General features: G+C 42.7%; 1 protein-coding gene across 3 annotated transcripts in view; it reads left to right on the top strand.

The window, feature by feature from the left end:
* The first annotated feature begins 11,238 nt into the window (after window positions 1-11,238).
* LOC128702889 (lysosomal-associated transmembrane protein 4A) overlaps window positions 11,239-21,647 on the top strand; it is a 53,160-nt gene continuing 42,751 nt past the window's right edge. The window contains exons 1-2 of one of the 3 annotated variants that reach the window (XM_053797379.2): window positions 11,245-11,336; window positions 16,918-17,059. In XM_053797379.2, the coding sequence (XP_053653354.1) occupies window positions 16,925-17,059 (135 nt within the window). In that variant the 5' untranslated portion in view covers window positions 11,245-11,336; window positions 16,918-16,924. Of the gene's footprint in view, window positions 11,337-12,778; window positions 12,800-16,917; window positions 17,060-21,647 lie in introns of those variants that run through there. The other 2 variants (XM_053797381.2, XM_070102503.1) reach the window with 2 other exon arrangements.

The following is a 21,647-nucleotide window of genomic DNA, read 5'->3' on the forward strand; positions in this document are numbered from 1 at the left end:
ATTTACACTACACATTGACCTTAGACAAGACATCTCCACTGCCTCCAGCCACCTCCTCGCTGCAGCATTTACAACCCATGCTTCACACCCATATAAGAATGTTGGTACCACTATACTCTCGTACATTCCCTTCTTTGCCTCTATGGATAACGTTCCTTGTCTCCACAAGCCTTCATAAACCCATCTGCTGACAAATCAACTACCAAATATCTGAAAACATTCACTTCTTCCATACTCCCCCCCTCCAATGTGATCCAGTTTTTCTTTATCCAAATTGTTTGATACCCTCATCACCTTACTCCCTTACTCTTATCTATGTTCACTTTCAACATTCTACCTTTACACACCCTCCAAACTCATCCACTAACCTTAGCAACTTTTCTTTAGAATCCACCAAAAGCACAATATTATCATCAAAAAGTAACTATGTCAACTCCCATTTTGTATTTGATTCCCCATAATTTAATACCACCCCTCTCCCCAACACCCTAACATATACTTCTTTTACAATCCCATCTATAAATATGTTAACCATGTTGACATTACACATCCCTGTCTAAGACCTACTTTTCCTGGAAAGTAATTTTCCTCTCCTACACACCCCAACCTGAGCCTCACTATCCTCATAAAAACTCTACAGCATTTAGTAACTTACTACCTTTTCCATACACTTGCAACATCTACCACATTGCTCCCCTATCCACTCTGTCATATGCATTTTCCAAGTCCATAAATGCAATGAAAATTTCCCTACCTTTATCTAAATAGTGTTCATATACATGCTTCAGTGTAAACACCCAGTCTAAAGCCTCCTTGCTCAACTGCAGTCCTGCTCTCTGTCTTACTTCTAATTCTTGCAATAATAACCCTACCATATACAGTGGACCCCCGCTTAACGATCACCTCCAAATGCGACCAATTATGTAAGTGTATTTATGTAAGTGCGTTTGTATGTGTATGTTTGGGGGTCTGAAATGGACTAATCTACTTCACAATATTCCTTATGGGAAAAAATTCGGTCAGTACTGGCACCTGAACATACTACTGGAATGAAAAAAGTTCGTTAACCGGGGGTCCACTGTATGTATTTTATCTGGTACGTATACTCAGTAAACTTTTTTTTTTTTCAACAAACCGGCCGTATCCCACTGAGGCAGGGTGGCCCAAAAAGAAAAACAAAAGTTTCTCTTTTTAAATTTAGTAATCTATACAGGAGAAGGGGTTACTAGCCCCTTGCTCCCGGCATTTTAGTCGCCTCTTACAACATGCATGGCTTACGGAGGAAGAATTCTGTTCCACTTCCCCATGGAGATAAGAGGAAATAAACAAGAATAAAAACTAGAAAAAAATAGAAAAAACCCAGAGGGGTGTGTATATATATGCTTGTACATGTATGTGTAGTGTGACCTAAGTGTAAGTAGAAGTAGCAAGACATACCTGAAATCTTGCATGTTTGTGAGAGAGAAAAAAAGACACCAGCAATCCTACCATCATGTAAAACAATTACAGGTTTCCATTTTACACTCACTTGGCAGGATGGTAGTACCTCCCTGGGTGGTTGCTGTCTACCAGCCTACTACCTATAACTCAGTAAACTTATCTCCCTATAATTTTTACAATCTTTTTTGCTCCCCCATCCCTTTATGTAAAGGAATTATACACGGCCTTTGCCAATCCCTATGTACCTTCCCCTCTTTCATACATTTATTAAACAAAAATACCAACCACTCCAACACTACATCTCCCCTTGCTTTTAACATTTCTGTCATGATCCCGTCAGTTCCAGCTGCTTTACCCCCTTTCATTCTACGTGATGCCTCGTGCATTATTATTATAAAGAACAGTAATACAGGCTCAGAACCACTGTTGATAGCATATGGTGTTCCCCCACAGAAGTATTCGGGATCTTTTTTGTTTTTATGTTATGTGAACCCCTCAAGGGAGGTTCCTTGATGCTGGTGAGGGGCTCTTGATCTAGGGAATTGGACCTGTGCTTCAGTTCCCTGAATTAAACCTGAATACCTCTCCCCCCCCAGGTGCTATATAATATACCTATGGGTTTAGTGCTTCCCCATGATTATAATATGTTATGTGAATGACATGCTCTTCAGTGTTAAGTGTAAACTCCTGTTGTATGCAGATGACAGTGCTCTGCTAGCTTCAGATAAAGACCCACAAGGTGTAGCTATTGTACTATACTGGAATGGTCCTGCATCAAATGGTAAGTAGAAAACAAACTATTGCTACATCTAGCAAAAACAGAAGCCATATATTTTGGCATAGATTGGCATAGATTTATGTACTGTGTAATGGGGAGCCCATTACAACAGAACCTTCAGTGAAATATTACAAGGACCCCAATGAAAAAAATTGCTTTGACTTTTTTTTTTTTTTTTTTTGGTTTAACCTAGATAATTTACACACAAGTTACCATGTAAAGTATTGTAATAACCAAATTCCTGTTTAATTGTACCTAAATAAACTTACTGAAAGTCACCCCCCTCAAGGAAGGTTCCTTGATGCTGGTGAGGGGCTCTTGATCTATGGAATTGGACCTCTTCAAGGGGGGCTCCTTGGCATGGTGAAGAGGCTCTTGGTCTGAGGAATTAGACCTGTCGGTCTCCTTCCTCAGACCAAACCTAATTACTCCCCAATCCCCCCTTCCCTATCCCATCCCCCCCCTTTTCCTTTCCTCCTCCTCTCCACCCCTCCCTTTTGCCCTTCCTCTTTTTGGCCTTTGGGATTTTTCCCACAGGCACACTAGTTCATAGGTAGGGGGAAGGGTACCGGGGTCCATCCCATTCCGTTGAGGTTCTTGGCGGTGGCGTAGTTTGCCGTGGGATCTGGATCGCCTGGGGATGTCCCGATCCCTCTCCAGTATCCTGGAGGGTGGCTTTGGGTGTCTTTCGGGCGATAGGTGTATCTCTGGAAGCCACCTTTCAGATTCCGGGGGTGGTGGCCGAAGGAGGTATGCTTTGTGGCGGATATCCGGCCGCCCTCTCTTTTGTCCACCGAGGTAGCTCGGCAGATGTGAGGTTGCTTTACCGGATTGCTGGTTTACTGGCATGAAGGGTAGGGTATGGCACAGGTTCCATGCTGCATCTGCGCTACTTGCAGTGCTGAGGTCCTCTTGGGTGCGGAGGGAGATTTCTGGCCCTTTCATTCCTCCTAGGAACTATCCCTCCCTGGTCCCCCCTTTTTTTTATTCTTTTTTTATTTTTATTTTCTTTTCTTCTTTCTTTTTTTTTCTTAAAAACAAAAGGAAAGAAGTAACCTAACCATGGAGTCCCAAATCCATGACCCTGCTACCCCTGGGCCCCTAATTGTTACTGCACCCTGTTCTGACCTCGCCTCGTCTTTTGGCCACTCTTTGGACACTTCTAAGGCCCCTGTACCTCTTGCTGGGGCTTTCACTGACTCCGATTTGTCTGACCTCCGCTCTCCTTTGACTATGCTTCCGACCTCTCCCTCTATGGTGCGACAATTTTCGAATCGCCAGCCCGTCTCACGTTGGACCAACTCTGGTCCCACTTCTAAACACCAACGACAATCTCCTGACGATGTTACTTCGTTACCTTCCCATTCTACTCGGAAAAGACCGCCACGTCATGCACTCCCTTTCCACACTCAGTTTCGGACCACACAATGGACTAAATTCTTTACTTTACGACCGACTTCTTCTACTGCCTATCTTTCTGACCATAGTATTGGCAAAGCGCTCCTACGCCATGTTGGTAGAGATATTTCCTTTCATGCTCTTAAGAGTGGTACGCGCATCATCACAGTCCAGAATTCTACCCAAGCTCATGATCTTTCTCTTCTTTCACATATCGATACTATTCCTATCACTATCGAAAAACATCATTCCCTCAATTCTTGTAGTGGTACTGTTATTCTGCCCCATACCATAGTCCAACAGAATTTCCAGACATGTGGCAATGACATTCTCGAACAGCTGGAACTCCAAGATCTCCCAATTCTCAAGGTAGACACTTATATTTTTCCCACCCACGTGCGAAGACGATACCCTTGCAATGTGGCTCGTTTAACTTTTGACAGCCGTGAACTCCCAACCTCTGTTTATGTAGCAGGACGTCGGTTACAAGTTCGGAAGGTGATCCCTACACCGCAACAGTGTAGGAATTGCTGGCGATTTGGCCACCCAGCAAAATATTACAGATCTATAGCCGAATGCCCAGTCTGTGGTGCCGATGACCATTCTAATACATCTTGCAGTCGACCTCCCTCTTGCCCTAATTGTCATGAAGCTCACCCTTCGTACTCTCGCCGTTGCCAGGTCTATTTAAATGAGCGGGAAATTCATTGCCTCAAAGAGGCAGAAGGTCTCCCTTATGCAATGGCAGTTTCTCATCTCCTCCTCCAAGGGAGACTACCCTGTGTTTCTTATTCTCATGTTTCAAAACGTCCCCCCACTTCTGGGGTCCCATCTTCTGCAGCCTCCTCTGCAGTTGCCAGTCCCATAGTCACTTCTGTATCTAATTCTTTTGCTGTCCTGGGCTCAAACGTCCCTACTTCAACACCTCAGTCTGTCCTCACTTCTTCGTGTTCTCCCTCACAAATCCCGGTATCGACAAGACCTCGTACGACACCTCCTCCCAATCGTCCCTCTACTTCTGAGAGGTCCAACAAATCTCCTCTAACCCCTCCTTCCCTTCATCCACCTCCACATTTTACCTTCCCGGTCTCTGTACCTAGGTCTTCCCCTTTCACTGGCTCCGTTACAAGTGTGGAGGTTCATCCTCCTTCTCGTATTGTGCCTTCCTATCCTGTCCCCTCCCAAGTTTCTTCCTTTTCTGCCACCTCCCGGGTTTCTGCCTCTTCTATCCCCTCCCACACTTCTCCAGTTCCCTCCACCCTTTCGCCCCCCCCCCTACCTTGGTACAGTCCATTACAGCTCCGATCTTCACTCAAACTCCTCCTCCTTCCATCTCCAATATTGTCTCCCATATGACATCTCTGAACTCCGAAACACTTGAAGCAATCTCTGAATATATTGCAGAGACCAAACCATCAATGGACACTGATCCACCCTCTGTTCCTTCTCTTTCCTCTTCTCCAACTGTGCAACTCCTTTCTTCACAACGCACTGTTCCTTCACTACTTGAACGTTTTTCTTTGCCACCGCATGTGGACTTTTCTAACCCTTCTAGTCCGTAGGTACCCTTATCTGCGGATTTCAGGTATCTTTATCGTTGCCAATCGTGGCCTATTTACAGTGGAATATTCGTGGCCTCAGGGGTAATCGGGGTGAGCTTCAGATGTTGCTCTACCAGTTTTCCCCTGTTGGTGTTTGCTTACAGGAACCAAAATTACACTCTGCCGTTATCTATCCCATCTCAGGCTATAATTTATTGTATTCTTCAGATCCTTTTCCTGATGGGACCTTTAATGAAAGTGCCCTTCTTCTACGCACTGATATTCCATACCATCAGCCATTTGTTCATACTTTGCTGCATTACGCAGCAGCCCATATCCACTTGCATAGGTGGTATACACTCTGTTCTTTGTATCTCTCTCCTTCTCGGGCATTGTCTATCCCGGATATTGCCTTTCTTGCTTCGTCATTACCGCCACCACTTCTGTTACTTGGCGATTTTAATGCCCATCATTTCCTCTGGGGGGTCTCACTGTGATTCCCGTGGCATTCAGTTAGAGGCTTTTCTTACTACCCACCCCCTCCATGTTTTAAATACAGGTACTCCCACCCATTTTGATCCTCGGACTCATGCTCTCTCTTGCATTGATCTCTCAGTCTGCTCTTTCTCCACCGCATTAGACTTCACCTGGTCTGTTCTCCCGGATTTATATGACAGCGATCATTTACCAATCATTCTTACTACCCCTTCATATTCACCACCTCTTCGTAACCCACGCTGGCAATTTGATCAGGCAAATTGGAACCTTTACTCACAACTAACTGTTTTTAGTGAGGTTCCTTCTTCGTCCTCCATTGATGAGCTTTTACACCTCTTCTCGTCCTCCATTTTAACAGCCCAAACTTCGGGCAGGCATTCTCAGAAATGCGTGCCTTGGTGGTCTCCTACTTGTGCTTGTGCAGTACGTTTGAAAAGTGCTGCGTGGGGCAGGTACCGGTACAATAGAACCACAGAGAGACTTCTTGGTTTTAAACAGAAGCGTGCGATCGCTCGCCGTGTCATCTGTGATGCTAAATGCACTTGCTGGCGAGATTATGTCTCCACCATCACCTCTGCTTCCTCTATGAGTGCAGTCTGGAAAAAAGTACGAAAACTGAGTGGTAAATATTCTCCTGACCCGGCTCCTGTTCTGTGGGTTGCCGGTGTTGATATAGCAAACCCACTAGATGTTGCCAATGAAATTGGCAATCATCTGGTCTGTATTTCTCAGGGGCTCCATCTATGCCCCTCGTTTCTTTCCTCAAAGTCTGCCAGAGAGTTAGCACCCTTGGACTTTTCTTCTCTCAGAGAAGAACAGTATAATGTGCCTTTTACACTTCAGGAACTGGAGGCAACACTCTCAGCTTGCCGATCATCGGCAGCTGGGCCCAACGACATTCATATTCGTATGCTACAACATTTACATCAGTCAGCCCTTGCAGTCCTATTATGCCTTTTCAATCTTATTTGGTCACAAGGAGTTCTTCCACAGCTGTGGAAATCTGCCATTGTTCTCCCTTTCCGCAAACTGGGTACTACGGGACACGAAGCCTCCCACTATCATCCCACTGCTCTTACCAGTGCAGTTTGCAAAGTGATGGAGCGCCTGGTAAATAGACGTTTAGTGTGGTATTTAGAGACACACAACAGTCTCTCCACTCGTCAATATGGCTTTCGTAAGGGCCGTTCTATCATAGACCCCTGACTACGCTTGGATACGTATGTTCGTAATGCCTTTGCGAATAACCACTCAGTTATTGCCATATTTTTTGACCTTGAGAAGGCATATGACACAACTTGGAGGTATAATATTCTGGCCCAAGCCCACTCCTTAGGCCTTCGAGGCAATCTACCATCCTTCCTTAAGAACTTTTTAACTGACAGACATTTCCGTGTTCGGGTTAATAATGTGCTCTCCCCGGATGTTATCCAAGCTGAAGGTGTCCCCCGGGGATGTATTCTGAGCACAACACTTTTTCTCCTTGCTATAAATGATTTGGTCTCTAGTCTTCCATCCAATATTTGGTCATCACTCTATGTTGATGACTTTGCTATTGCCTGTGCAGGCGCTGACTGTCACCTCATTACAGTTTCTCTCCAACATGCGGTCGACCGTGTTTCCAATTGGGCCACCACACATGGGTTTAAATTTTCCAGTACCAAAACTCACTAAATTACTTTCACTAGATGCTCTGTCATCTCCGATCATCCTTTATACCTCTATGGCACCCGTATCCCTGAACGTGATACAGTCAGGTTTCTAGGCCTTCTCTTTGACCATAGGTTATCCAGGAAACCTCACATTACCTCTCTGAAGACAACTTGTCACAGCCGGCTGAACCTTCTTAAAACCCTTGCTCATCTTTCATGGGGAGCTGATCGTCGAACTCTCCTTCGCTTACATTCCACCCTCATTTTATCGAAACTTGACTATGGTGACCAGATCTATTCAGCTGCCTCCTGCTACTCTAGCCTCAACCCTATTCATCACCAAGGATTACGTTTATGCCTTGGTGCTTTTTGCTCTTCCCCTGTTGAGAGCCTCTATGCAGAAGCAAACGTTCCATCCTTATCCGATCGCCGTGATGCCCATTGCCTTCGCTACTATGTACGCTCTCACGATCTCCGCAATTCTTCCATTTATAGAATGGTCACCGATATTAATAGACATATTTTATTTGTTCGCCGCCCCTGTTTGCACCGTCCCTTCTCTCTTCGCCTACATTCGCTCTTGTCTTCTCTTCAATTTCCACCTTTCTATGTTCATGTAGCATCTCACTTTTCCCTACCCCCCTGGGAAGTTCCAGCTGTTCGAGTCTGTTCTTTCTCACTCCCTTGCTCGAAAGCCCAACTGTCTATGGTAGCTTCCCGTTTTCTTTTTCTTGACCACTTCCACTCTCATTCTCATGCCATTGCAGTGTACACTGATGGCTCTAAGTTTTCTGACGGCGTAGGATTCGCAGCAGAGTTTCCGGACAGCGTCGTACGAGGGCATTTACTATCTTCGGCTAGTATCTTTACTGCTGAATTGTATGCCATTCTTGCAGCACTTATCTGTATTGCATCTATGCCTGTGTCATCATTTGTGGTTGTCTCAGACTCACTTAGTGCTTTACAGGCTTTACAGAAATTTGATACACCTCACCCCTTAGTCCTCTGTATCCAACTTTGGCTACATCACATCTCTACCAAGCATAAAGATATTGTTTTTTGTTGAGTCCCTGGTTATGTTGACGTACAGGGCAATGAACAGGCAGACACTGCTGTGCGGTCAGCAGTACATGACCTACCAGTTTCATAGAGGTGTTCTATTTATGAACTACTTTGCTGCAATAGCTACCCACCTTCACACCCATTGGCAACAACGTTGGTCTACTCTACTTGTTAACGAACTTCAGTCTATTAAACCGCAATGTACAGGCCAACCCCCCCCTTTTGCCTGTTCACTCTGTCACATCTGTATAGGTTGTAACCTGGGATCCATATTTCGTTGTCCAAGTGATCCTTTATGTGGGTCTCAGTGAAAGCCGCGAACATTGCCTTTGCCTCTGCAAGCAGTCCACGGATGAAACGTATTTTGTTGTTTGTTGCTGGCTTTAGACCCTGTATATTTGCAAAGAAGAATGTTATCGGACTGGTGGTAAACAACGTTGGTCTACTCTACTTGTTAACAAACTTCAGTCTATTAAACCAAGTATAGGTTACTGGCCATCTTCTTGTCACCAGTGCCGAGGTTGGGAGACTACTCTCTCCCGTCTCTGCATTGGACATACTCATCTTACTCATGGATATCTCATGGAGAGGTGCCCTGCTCCTCTCTGTGAGAATTGTCAGGTTCCATTATCGGTCAGCCACATTATGTTAGACTGCCCACTGCTGTATAGCCCTTGTGTCTTAGCGCTTCTTTTTTATTATAATAATAGACTGCACATTATCAACGAGCACGCAGAATTTACCTCCAACGTCGTCTTCGCTCCGCTGCTCTCTCTTTACCTTTCCTTCTCGCTGATGGACCCACCTTTCATCCGGACTCATTGACTTTTTGACAACAACTGACTTACTTCACAAACTCTGATGATACCTTCAGCCCTTTCTACCTCGATCTCTTGCTACCCTCTACCCTGCATTATCCCCTGCCCCACTGTTTTCTGTAACCTACTGATCGCCCCTCCCCCGTTCTGCTGCCCAATACCCTCGCTTCCTTTCCTACCCTGCAGCGCTGTATAGCCCTTGTGGCTTAGCGCTTCTTTTTGATTATAATAATAATATGGAATTGGAGCTGTGCTCCAGTTCCCTGAATTAAACCTGAATAGCTTCCACCTCCCCACAGGCGCTGTATAATCCTACGGGTTTAGCGCTTCCCTCTTGATTATAATAATAATATAAATAACAAAAAAGGCACAATACCGTGACTGGAACGATACACAAATAACCCGCACATAAAAGAGAGAAGCTTACGACGACGTTTCGGTCCGACTTGGACCATTGACAGTCACACTGTGACTTTGTCAATGGTCCAAGTCCAAGTATGATGATATAGCTTACACATGTTAATTAATCCTATGTCGATTGTATGTTATACAGTACTTTATAAGTCTAAGATTTATTTCCACAGGATACAATGTTTGTACAGAGATGGGTGACTTGACTGATTGGTTAATTCAGAAAGCCCATGGTTATGGAGCACGTTTTGGGTTGCAAGCTTAAGCCTGACTTAAGACTACAATGGCAATAATTATTACTTATGGAAATGAAGTTATTATTCAATCCAAACCCTAGTGAGAGGCTACCCACTAGATTTTTTTTTTTTTTTTTTTGCATTTTGCCTTGCAATGCCATGAAGTAACATCAACAGTGCGCACAGCAGCCGGATGTGATGCTTCAACATTAGCCCTACAACACTTGTGTTCCTCTTTCCCTTTACGGAGGTGCCTTGATGCCGCATATTTGATGTGAGGGGGGTTCGACCACCTCAATGGAAAACAAGCAATACTGCAATTATTTTTTTATGCGGTAAAAAATAATGTAGTTTACATGTAATAAAACACTGGTACTCACAAGAGAAACCCACTAGTATACAACGCTATTAGTAAGTTGCTGGAATGCTTAGTCCCCTGACAACCCTCAGGGAAGGTGCCTTGATGATGTTGAGGGGTCCCTTGATCAAAGGATGGGGACATGTGGTCCGATTCCTTGAACTGAGCCTGCAAGCCTTCCATTCCCCCAGTCGCTGTATGACCCTTTGGGTTTAGGGTTTCCCCATGAATGCAATAGTAATAATAATAATAATAAGAGAATGTCTGGTTAACAAACATCTTGTGTTGTGCTTAGAAATTCAAACACTTCTCATCTGTATCTCATGCTCAACAGTTGTTCAGCTTGACTTGACTTAAGAAATCGTAATGACACGATTGCAAACAGCTTATTTGCTAAACTGTTGAGCATGACCTACTTTCACAAATGGGTCACGGTCACCTGTTAGAGCACCCCCAGCTCTGTGCCTCACTTCTGTCCCAGTTTATGAGGTTTGGCTGCATTCCTATTCTTTACGCTTGAGGCACCAGCTACCATGACTTACCAAGGTTGGCCCTGGTTGAGGGACTGCTACTACTGCTCTCTTGTGTTATATTTGACTGAAAATCCTGTTGTACAGGCGAAACGTTTTGACAATAAAGATACCTAAGTGTAACACATGTGTCTATGGTGAAACAAACAAAAACTATAAACTTGGCCCAATATTTTATCAGGTGACTCAGTTACAGTAGGAGTGGCCTAAGTTCACGAGTAATAGATTCGGCTACTACAGTAATGAGTTGGGTAACACAATTAATGAATTAAGTCACATGAACTTAAAACAAGGACAAGTTGATGTACAAGTACCAGTTAGCACTAGCAGGATATACAGTATTCACAGATAAACATATATGTCTCAATAGCTGTGCCTCTTAACCTGAGTCTAACTTCATCCCCAGGGATTAATGTATTTCTCATGTAAGTGTACAGGTGAAATACACCTTAATAACATTGGCGCGTTTGATAAACTTTAATTTAAAAGTAATTAATGAAGTAGCTATGTAAGAAAGTATTTGGCAGCGTAGAATTGTGAGTGACGTCAGTACGCCTGCGCTTCTCTCAGTCAGTCTCCATATTTGTTGTGAAAGTTCACTACCATCACCGCAGGTACTTCTCGTCAAGTATTTTACTGTTTTATGTCATTAAAACACGAAAGAAAAAGGCGGCATTAATAGGTGGCCTGTGAGATCTAGAAGTGGGGAGATAAGTCAGGAAGGAAGACGGTGACTGGTTAATTGTAAGTGTTAAGGAGGAAGGGTGACTGATCAGTTGGTCTCTGCTTCCCAAGTGTTCTCGAACTGATAATTATTACCCCGAAATTATTGTAAGTTTATTTTATTTTTATTAGCCTGAAAATTTTGATGGTGGCATGCGAGAATTATCTAGAAACAAAATACATATACGCTATACACTTCACGCAGGTTCTCCAAATTTACTTGAGCAATAAAACCAGGAACTATTTGCAACGAAGGTTAGCAATGCAGATAAAGACACGTATGTGCATTTCCATACATTTATTGAGGACTGAAGACCGATGAACACCAGGACTAAAGAAGCCACTTGTGGTGGAACGTATCCTCAGTAAATGTCTTGAACTGTGCATATGTCTTGACATAGTATCATCATGCCTTTCCAGTCTTAATCTTGGCAATAATAGAAGGCTGCTCCTCGGCGAAACTCAAGCATTATTTTATATCTTACAAAACATACAAACACTACACCATGGAATAAATAGTTATTTTTGTGCAGATTGTTCTTTTAAGAGAATAAAAATTATAAATAATCCACACCTAGGAGAGTGAAACTTCTGGCATTTCACTCCAACTTAGACCATTAACTAGTCACACCGAGGTTGGACCAAAACGTAATGTTAAGTTTCATTCTCCTATGTGTGAGCTATTTGTGTATTGTTCCAGTCACAGTTAGTTTAATATGTTTATTATGCACCCCCATACTCATCCTGTGGGCGGCAGTCAAATTCCAGTCACAGTGTTGTCTTTTTATTCTTCAAAAATTATAATGTGTATTTTGGCTCAAATGCTGCATCAAGGCCAATCATCGGTTTGTTTTGAAGAGTCTGGCCAGTCATGGTGAACATAAACAAATCTGCCATTTCCAGCTTTGCAAATTCAGTGGCCTTACTCTATCTTCATATGAGCATTTCTGATGTGTGAAATTAACTTCATCCTCAGGGCTTGTGGCTTGTGTAATAACATTTTTAGTTCACTTACTGAGTGACTGGGAATTGCTCCCCAGTGCAGATGAGATGTTGGGCATGTTCCCATACACCTGCTGTCTGTTTGCCTGGTAACAAGTAGGTACCTGGGTGTTAATTGACTGTTTTAAGCTGCATACTGGGAGAGAAGATTAAGCCCGGCTGAGGACAGTGCCAGCTTGAAACTAGAATCCCCCTTATGCCAGACTTATTGTAGTCCCTAGTGACAATAGAAAGTCTTTTGCCGTGTGCAAGTACTAGTCCCTCTAATAGAAATCTCTCCCTCCTGCCAGACAGTCCCCAATAGAAATGCCAGACAGTCCCCAATAATACACTGCCTACTGGGTTATCCTTGGTAAGTAACCCTCCAGGGTTAACAATCTGAATAAAATCTTGTTTTCAAGTGCATCTATTCCTTTATGTAATATAGAGACCAGAACTGCCATGGTTATTCTCTCTACTCAGGATCCCATGGTTATTCTCTGTAACCAGGATTAAAACCTTATACATATTTGTATATGTTTGAACTACATGTGCTTCTTCTCTGACTACACCATAAACTTAATCCAGTTGATCCTGAAGTGCCCTAGTGTTGACAGAATTTGTTTGACAGCCTATTTAAATGTCATTGGGAACTTGCTTATATTGCTGTTTATTCCCTCAGCCGTCATTCATGTATGTTGGGAAGAAAGTGCACTTGTATCACATCTCATTCTGATTTCCTGCCATTTATGGAAACTTTGTTGCTTATCAGTCAACCAGGTCTTGATCTAAGGGTGCCATGAGTATACTAAGAGAAAACACTAAGTGTGCTGGACCCTAGACAGTTCAACAGCCTCCCACTATACATAAGTGAAATTACCAATAGACTCCTGGCTGCCTTCAAAAGGGAACTGGACAAATACCTAAAGTCAGTACCCAACCAGCCTGTCTGTGGTTCATATGTTGGATTATGTGCAGCCAGCAGTAACAGCTGGTGGATCATGCCTTGATCCACCGAGAAACCTGGTCGAAGACTGGGCTGTGGGGGCATTGACCCTCGGAATGACTTCCGGGTAGACTCCTATTTCATGTGCCTCTACTTTCATCAGAGGCTTTATTGAAATCCATTTACAAATTATTGTATTCATTATCATAATCTTCCAGCTTGAATACCTTAATGAAATTAGATTAGTAAATTCATAAGGCAAGAACACCCCTTTGAGAAATGGCACTATGACTTTGGTTAATTTATATCTTTTGAGGTAGCTTTGAATTGTCTCCACAATTATTAATCCCATTGATTTTCCCACAGTTGAGATTAGGCTGCTTGCTCTGTAATTCAAAGATGAGGATCAATCCTTCTTTGGAGATAGGTATCACATTTGCTGTTTTCTACTTGCCAGTCATTCCATGGTCAAAATCACTTAGGTCACATTTTCCTATTCTGATGTTCAGTCTGAGCAACAACTGAATCTCTTGACCCTGTCTGCATGCTTTTTTAAGAAGCATTGAGGTGCTGACATGTGATTGGCTAATTAGACGCTTACATTAATGAGCAGGTGGACAGGTGTACCTAATAAAGTGGCTTTTGTGTGTGTGTGTGTGTGTGTGTGTGTGTGTGTGTGTGTGTGTGTGTGTGTGTGTGTGTGTGTGTGTGTGTGTGTGTGTGTGTGTGTGTGTGTGTGTGTACTCACCTATTTGTGGTTGCAGGGGTCGAGTCCTAGCTCCTGGCCCCGCCTCTTCACCGGTTGCTACTAGACCCTCTCTCTCCCCGCTCCATGAGCTTTATCAAACCTCGTCTTAAAACTGTGTATGGTTCCTGCCTCCACTACGTCATTTTCTAGGCTATTCCACTGCCTTACAACTCTATGACTGAAGAAATACTTCCTACTATCTCTCTGACTCATTTGTGTCTTCAACTTCCAATTGTGGCCTCTTGTTTCTGTGTCCCCTCCCTGGAACATCCTGTCCTTGTCCACCTTGTCTATTCCACGCAGTATTTTATATGTCGTTATCATGTCTCCCCTGACCCTCCTGTCCTCCAGTGTCGTCAGGCCGATTTCCCTTAATCTTTCTTCATAGGACATTCCCCTTAGCTCTGGAACTAACCTTGTTGCAAACCTTTGTACTTTCTCTAGTTTCTTGACGTGCTTTATCAAGTGCGGGTTCCAAACAGGTGCTGCATACTCCAGTATGGGCCTGACATACACGGTGTACAGTGTCTTGAATGATTCCTTACTAAGGTGTCGGAATGCTGTTCTCAGGTTTGCCAGGCGCCCATATGCTGCAGCAGTTATCTGATTGATGTGTGCTTCCGGAGACATGCTCGGTGTTATACTCACCCCAAGATCTTTCTCCTTGAGTGAGGTTTGCAGTCTTTGGCCACCTAGCCTATACTCTGTCTGTGGTCTTCTGTGTCCTTCCCCTATCTTCATGACTTTGCATTTGGCAGGATTAAATTCGAGAAGCCATTTGCTGGACCAGGTGTCCAGTCTGTCCAGGTCTCTTTGAAGTCCTGCCTGGTCCTCATCAGATTTAATTCTCCTCATTAACTTCACATCATCTGCAAACAGGGACACTTCTGAGTCTAACCCTTCCGTCATGTCGTTCACATATACCAAAAATAGCACTGGTCCTAGGACCGACCCCTGTGGGACCCCGCTCGTCACAGGTGCCCACTGTGATACATCATTACGTACCATGACTCGTTGTTGCCTCCCTGTCAGGTATTCTCTGATCCATTGCAGTGCCCTTCCTGTTATATGCGCCTGATGCTCTAGCTTCTGCACTAATCTCTTGTGAGGAACTGTGTCAAAGGCCTTCTTGCAGTCCAAGAAGATGCAATCAACCCACCCCTCTCTCTCTTGTCTTACTTCTGTTATTTTATCATAAAACTCCAGAAGGTTTGTGACACAGGATTTGCCTTCCGTGAATCCGTGCTGGTTGGCATTTATACTCCTGTTCCGTTCCAGGTGCTCCACCACTCTCCTCCTGATAATCTTCTCCATAATTTTGCATACTATACACGTCAATGACACAGGTCTATAGTTTAGTGCCTCTTTTCTGTCTCCTTTTTTGAAAATGGGAACTACATTTGCTGTCTTCCATACCTCAGGTAGTTGCCCAGTTTCCAGGGATGTGTTGAAGATTGTGGTAAGTGGTACGCACAACATATCTGCTCCCTCTCTAAGGACCCATGGAGAGATGTTGTCCGGTCCCATTGCCTTTGAGGTATCGATGTCCCTTAGCAGTTTCTTCACCTCCTCCTCATCTGTATGTATGTCGTCCAACACTTGTTGGTGTATTCCTTGTTGGTGTCCCCATCTGGTCTGTCCCCCCAGAGTCCTTCCTGTCTCTACTGTAAATACTTCCTTAAATCTCGTGTTGAGCTCCTCACATACCTCTTGATCGTTTCTTGTGAGTTCCCCACCTTCTTTCCTCAGCCTTATCACCTGGTCCTTGACTGTTGTCTTCTTCCTAATGTGGCTATACAGCAGTTTCGGGTCAGATTTGACTTTCGATGCTATGTCGTTTTCATACTGTCTCTGGGCCTCCCTCCTTATCTGCGCATACTCGTTTCTGGCTCTTCTACTAATCTCCTTGTTTTCCTGGGTCCTATGCCTCCTGTACCTTTTCCATTCTCTGTTGCACTTAGCTTTTGCCTCCCTACACCTTCGGGTAAACCAAGGACTCGTCTTGGTCTTCCTATTATTTCTGTTTCCCTTGGGAACAAAACTTTCCTCTGCCTCCTTGCACTTTGTTGCCACATATTCCATCATCTCGTTTACTGATTTTCCTACCATTTCTCTGTCCCACTGAACCTCCTGCAGGAAGTTTCTCATACCTGTGTAGTCCCCCCTTTTATAGTTTGGCCTGTCCCCTTCAGTTCCTGTTACCTTCTCCACTTGTAACTCTACTATATAGTCAAAACTCAGAACCACATGATCGCTAGCTCCAAGGGGCCTCTCGTAAGTGATGTCCTCGATGTCTCGATGTGTGTGTGTATGTGTGTGTGTGTGTGTGTCTCTTTCTCCAATCATGTGCCTTCCATTTCCTCAAATCCCCATTGTGTTTTATGTGCAACCCCTCCTCCCCCTCTACTCCTTCTATCTTTCCTCAGGTGATATCCTGTGAGTGTGTGTGTGTGTGTGTGTGTGAGTGTGAGTGTGTGAGTGAGTGTAAGTGTAAGTGTAAGTGTAAATAATGACTCAAATGTAATAAGCTATGGCACTGGTAATTTGTTCCATAGATGGACACACAATAATACATCATTGTACAGTACTTAAAAACAGTCCCTTTTTTTGCATTTGTTCTTTATCAATAACAGTGCAACAGGGAGGAACCTGTTAGGTTATAAAAGCTACTTAATAGTTTTATCCATGATGAATATGGAGTACATTATTTGAAAAGAGTGCCTCATTAAAATTTTTCATAATTTATGGGTTTCTTTATACACTTCTGTACATATATCATTAATAAATTCACTCACAGGGTTGCCATGTTTGCTGCTTCATACAGACGAGGATTACGGCGGGCTAGAATAAGGCGCATTTTAATGAACCAGGATGGAGTTGTGGTGCGCAACATTAGTCCCCCAGATTACACAGAACAGCCTCCACCACCCCCAGCATATGTAAACATAGTTGCTTCCCTTAAATTGTGTTGCATTGTTTTGTAATTAATAAACTTATTATGATTAGCATGTACAGCTAAATCTGCATGAATGGTCCTATTTTGAATGCAGGAAATGAGTAATACTCAAGATATTATTTGCTTAACCCTTAGAGTGGCCATCACGTAGATCTACATTATTGATGTCAGGGTCACTCGTGTAGATCTACATTTTGAGCATAGCTTCCTCAGATATGCTTTGAGTGGTAAATTTTGGCCTAGATATGAGAGAATGGGTCTGTGCAGTGAGTGTGCACCGTATAAAAAGTCCTGCCCCATTCACTGCATGATGGGAAAAGCAAAACTCAGACGTTGTGTTTGGTTTAAAATAGCAAGTTTGAGATATTTCATAGGATGGTTTCTATGGTTTTATGGGCTGCATTTTTGGTATCATTTGATAGAAAGGAAGATACTACTGAAACAGAGATGATTTTGGTTGGTTTCAGGATGAAGTAGCTTTAAATTGGTTTCAGAGTAGCAGAAATATTCGATTTTTACTTATTTTTTCCAGAGGACTGATAAGGTCCCCTACACCGATCAGTCTGTTTCATGGATTTTTAATAGGTCTGATTCAGTTATTGGAATGCTGTAAACCACAAAAAATCATTCCTGGTTATACAGCCTCTCCTCACTTTATGATGTGCTTGTTTAATCCTTAAACTGTCCAAGCAGATCTATGTTCATATGCGTAGTGCTCCAAAAGTAGATCTATGTTTTTTTACATATTTTCAAATATAACAAAAAAAAAAAAAACGTAGATCAAAGGTTTTTTTTACACATTTTCAAATGTAAAAAAAGAAAATATCTACTTTTTTTACATGCTTTCAAATGTTGAAAAAAACGTAGATCTACGTTTGGACAGTTTAAGGGTTAACGACGCCTTGGACTTACGACAGGCTCTCTGACCAGTATGCATACCTAAATAATGTATATTAGAGCTGATTTCCTCTATCCTGTTTATTACAAGACAACCTCTCCTTACTTAGCGACGTACTCGTTTAGCAATGATTCGGACTTATGACAGGCTCTCTGACCAGTATGCATACCTAAATAATATTTATTAGAACTGATTTTCTCAATTTTATTTATTACAGTATACAGTACACTACTGTATAAACATTTAAATATATACCAGAAATGTTATAAATGGTGCAAAGGTGACATTAAAACAATATCAAAGATGGTTGACACAAACCCACTACCATTTAGTATGCTCCTCACTTAGCGACGAATTCACTTACTGACATGGCCTTAGGAATGGAACTCTGTCGTTAAGTGAGGAGAGGCTGTAACAGTTTACTACTTCACAAACCCTTAAAAATATACCAGAAATGTTAAAATGGTGCAAAGGTGATGTTAATATCAAAGATGGTTGACAAACCCACTACATTATAGTGTGCTCCTCACTTAGTGAAAAATTCGTTTACCGACATGGTCCTAGGAATGGAACTCCATCATTAAGTGAGGAGAGGCTGTATTTTATTATCCGAGAAATAGAGTACATCTTATTTTTTTTTTATTTTTTTTGTGATTTAGAACTTAAAATGGAAGGCAGGTTTAATATAAGAGACCTGGGGATGTGATTAATGAACAAAGAAAAAGTTGTTTTAACACTTGGAATGTCTGTATTGTTTATTTCGGAATCTATATTTTTTTAATTTTGTGTAAAATTGGCCAAATTACCGACTGTGCACTTTATAAGGTAGTTCTAATAGTTAAATGAGCAGTTGCTTGTGCTTAATAGAACAGAAGGCTTGCTAGTAAAATAGTTAAGAATTTAGATAAATGGCGCAATAGGTTTGGCTTAAAATAAGACTCCAAATGGGCGGAAATGCCGGTGTAAATTTACACCGAGACCCCTAACTTTGCGTCTGCATAATTCTGTAAATTTTCCATCAAATTTTGTACTCTTGGTGTCATCATCTTCAGAAAAATATTACCATTTCAGAAGAATTTTTTTTTTAAGTGGATACTGAGAGCAATATTAATTTTAGGGGTCTGAACAGTGGAAGCGTTAACAGGTACATGTCTCATATTCTAGCCAGTCGTGTATTTCTGCTTAAGTATCCTGTCATGCAGGCAAGCATGGATCCTAGATTTGAGATAATGCCCTTTATGGGAGGAATATAAAGGTGATGGGCTTCTTTAATTTTGGCATTTAACACTAGGGATGCTGGGTTACTTGCCTCGACACTACATCTTTCATATGAGGGAGTTTAAGTAATAATGATTATATTAAGAGGAGAGAGAGAGATTTTGGGAGATGTTAAGCAAGTGTGTAGGAACCTTTGAACCAAGTGAGAGAGTAACTGTAGTCGGGGGACCTAAATGCTAAAGTAGGAGAAACATTTAGAGAGGGTGTGGTAGGTAAGTTGGGGATTACCGGGTGTAAATGATAATGGGGGCCCTTTGATTGAACTTTGTATAGAAAGGGGGTTTAGTTATGGGTAATACATATTTTAAGAAAAAGAGGGTAAATAAGTATACAAAATATGATGTAGGGCATAATGACAGTAGTTTGTTGGGCTATGTATTGGTAAATCATTGGTACATCAAATCACTTTTTAGTTGTAGCTACAGTGAGAGTAAAAGGTAGACGGGATTTTAGTAGAAGCAGCAAGTAAGAGAGAGGTGAAGGTTTATGAACTAAAGGAGGAGGCAGTTAGGGTAAGATATAAACAACTGTTGGAGGATAGATGGGTTAGTGAGAATATAGGCAATGTGGTTTGCGTGCAGCCAGCAGCAACAGCCTGGTTGATCAGGCTCTGATCCACCAGGAGGTCTGGTCACAGACCGGGCCGCGGGGGCGTTGACCCCCGGAACTCTCTCCAGGTAAACTCCAGGTATTTTATTTAATAAATGTATGGAAGAGGGTGAAGTACTTAGGGATTGGCAGAGACAATACGTAGTTCCTTTGTATAAAGGCAAAGGGGACACAAGAGAGTGCAAAAATTATAGGGGAATAAGTCTGTTGAGTATACCTGGTATACTCAACAGACTTATTCCCCTATATGGTCGAGTTGTTAGTGAAGGAATTAAGAGTAAGACAGAGAGTAGGATAGCAGATGAACAAGGAGGTTTTGGGAAAGATAGGGGGTGTATAGACCAAATGTTTACAGTGAAATATATAGGTGAACAGTATTTAGATAAGGGTTAAGAGGTTTTTGTGGCATTTATGGATTTGGAAAAGGCATATGACAGGGTGGATAGGGGGGCAATGTGGCAGATGTTGCAAATGTATGGAATAGGAGGTAGGTTATGAAAGCAATGAAGAGGTTTTATGAGGATAGTGAGGCTCAGGTTAGAGTATGTAGGAGACAGGGAGATTATTTCCCAGTAAAAGTAGGCCTTAGATAAGGATGTGTGATGTCACCATGGTTGTTCAGTATATTTATAGATGGGGTTGTAAGAGAAGTAAATGCTCAGGCGTTGGCAAGAGGTGTGGGGTTAAAAGATAGAGAATCTAACACAAAGTGGGAGTTGTCACAGTTGCTCTTTGCTGAGGACACTGTGCTTTTGGGAAATTCTGAAGAAAAGTTGCAGATTTTGGTTGTTGAGTTTGGTAGGGCATGTAAAAGAAGAAATTTAAAAGTGAATATAGGAAAGAGTAAGGTGATGAAGATAAAAAATTAGGTAACAAAAGACTGGATATCAGATTGGAGGGAGAGAGAGTGGAGGAGGTGAATTTATTCAAATATTTAGGATTGGACATGTCAGCTGATGGGTTCATGAAAGATGAGGTGAATCATATAATTGATGAGGGGAAAAAGCCGAGTGGTGCACTGAGAAATCTGTGGGGGCAAAGAACTTTGTCCATGGAAGCAAAGAGGGGAATATATGAGAGTACTATAGTAATACCTATGCTCTTATATGGGTGTGAAGAATGGGTGGTGAATGTTGCAACAAGGAGAAAGCTGGAGGCAGTGGAGATGTCATGTCTGAGGGCAATGTGTGGTGTGAATATAATGCAGAGAATTCATAGTTTGGAAATTAGGAGGAGGTGCGGGATTACCAAAACTATTATCCAGAGGACTGAGGAGAGGTTGTTGAGGTGGTTCGGACATGTAGAGAGGGTGGAACAAAATAGAATGACTTTAGGATTGTATAAATCTGTAGTGGAGGGAAGGCGGGGTAGGGGTTGGCCTAGGAAAGGTTGGAGGGAGGGGTAAAGGAGGTTTTGTGTGTGAGGGGCTTGGACTTCCAGCAAGCATGCGCAAGTGTGATAGACAAGAGTGAATGGAGACATATAGTTTTTAGGACTTGACATGCTGTTGGAGTGTGAGCAAGGTAACATTTATGAAGAGATTCAGGGAAACCGGCAGGCCGGACTTGAGTCCTGGAGATGGGAAGTACAGTGCCTGCACTCAAAGGGAGGGGTGTGTTGCAGTTTTATAACTGTACTGTAAGTGAGTCTCTGGCAAGACAGTGATGGAATGAATGATGAGAGTTTTTCTTTTTCGGGCTACCCTGCCTTGGTGGCAGATGGCAGATGTGTTAATAATACAGTGGACCCCCGCATAGCGACTTTAATCCGTGCAAGAGGGCTGATT

The sequence above is a fragment of the Cherax quadricarinatus genome, chromosome 82 (assembly GCF_038502225.1).
Source record: "Cherax quadricarinatus isolate ZL_2023a chromosome 82, ASM3850222v1, whole genome shotgun sequence".
Taxonomy (NCBI): domain Eukaryota; kingdom Metazoa; phylum Arthropoda; class Malacostraca; order Decapoda; family Parastacidae; genus Cherax; species Cherax quadricarinatus.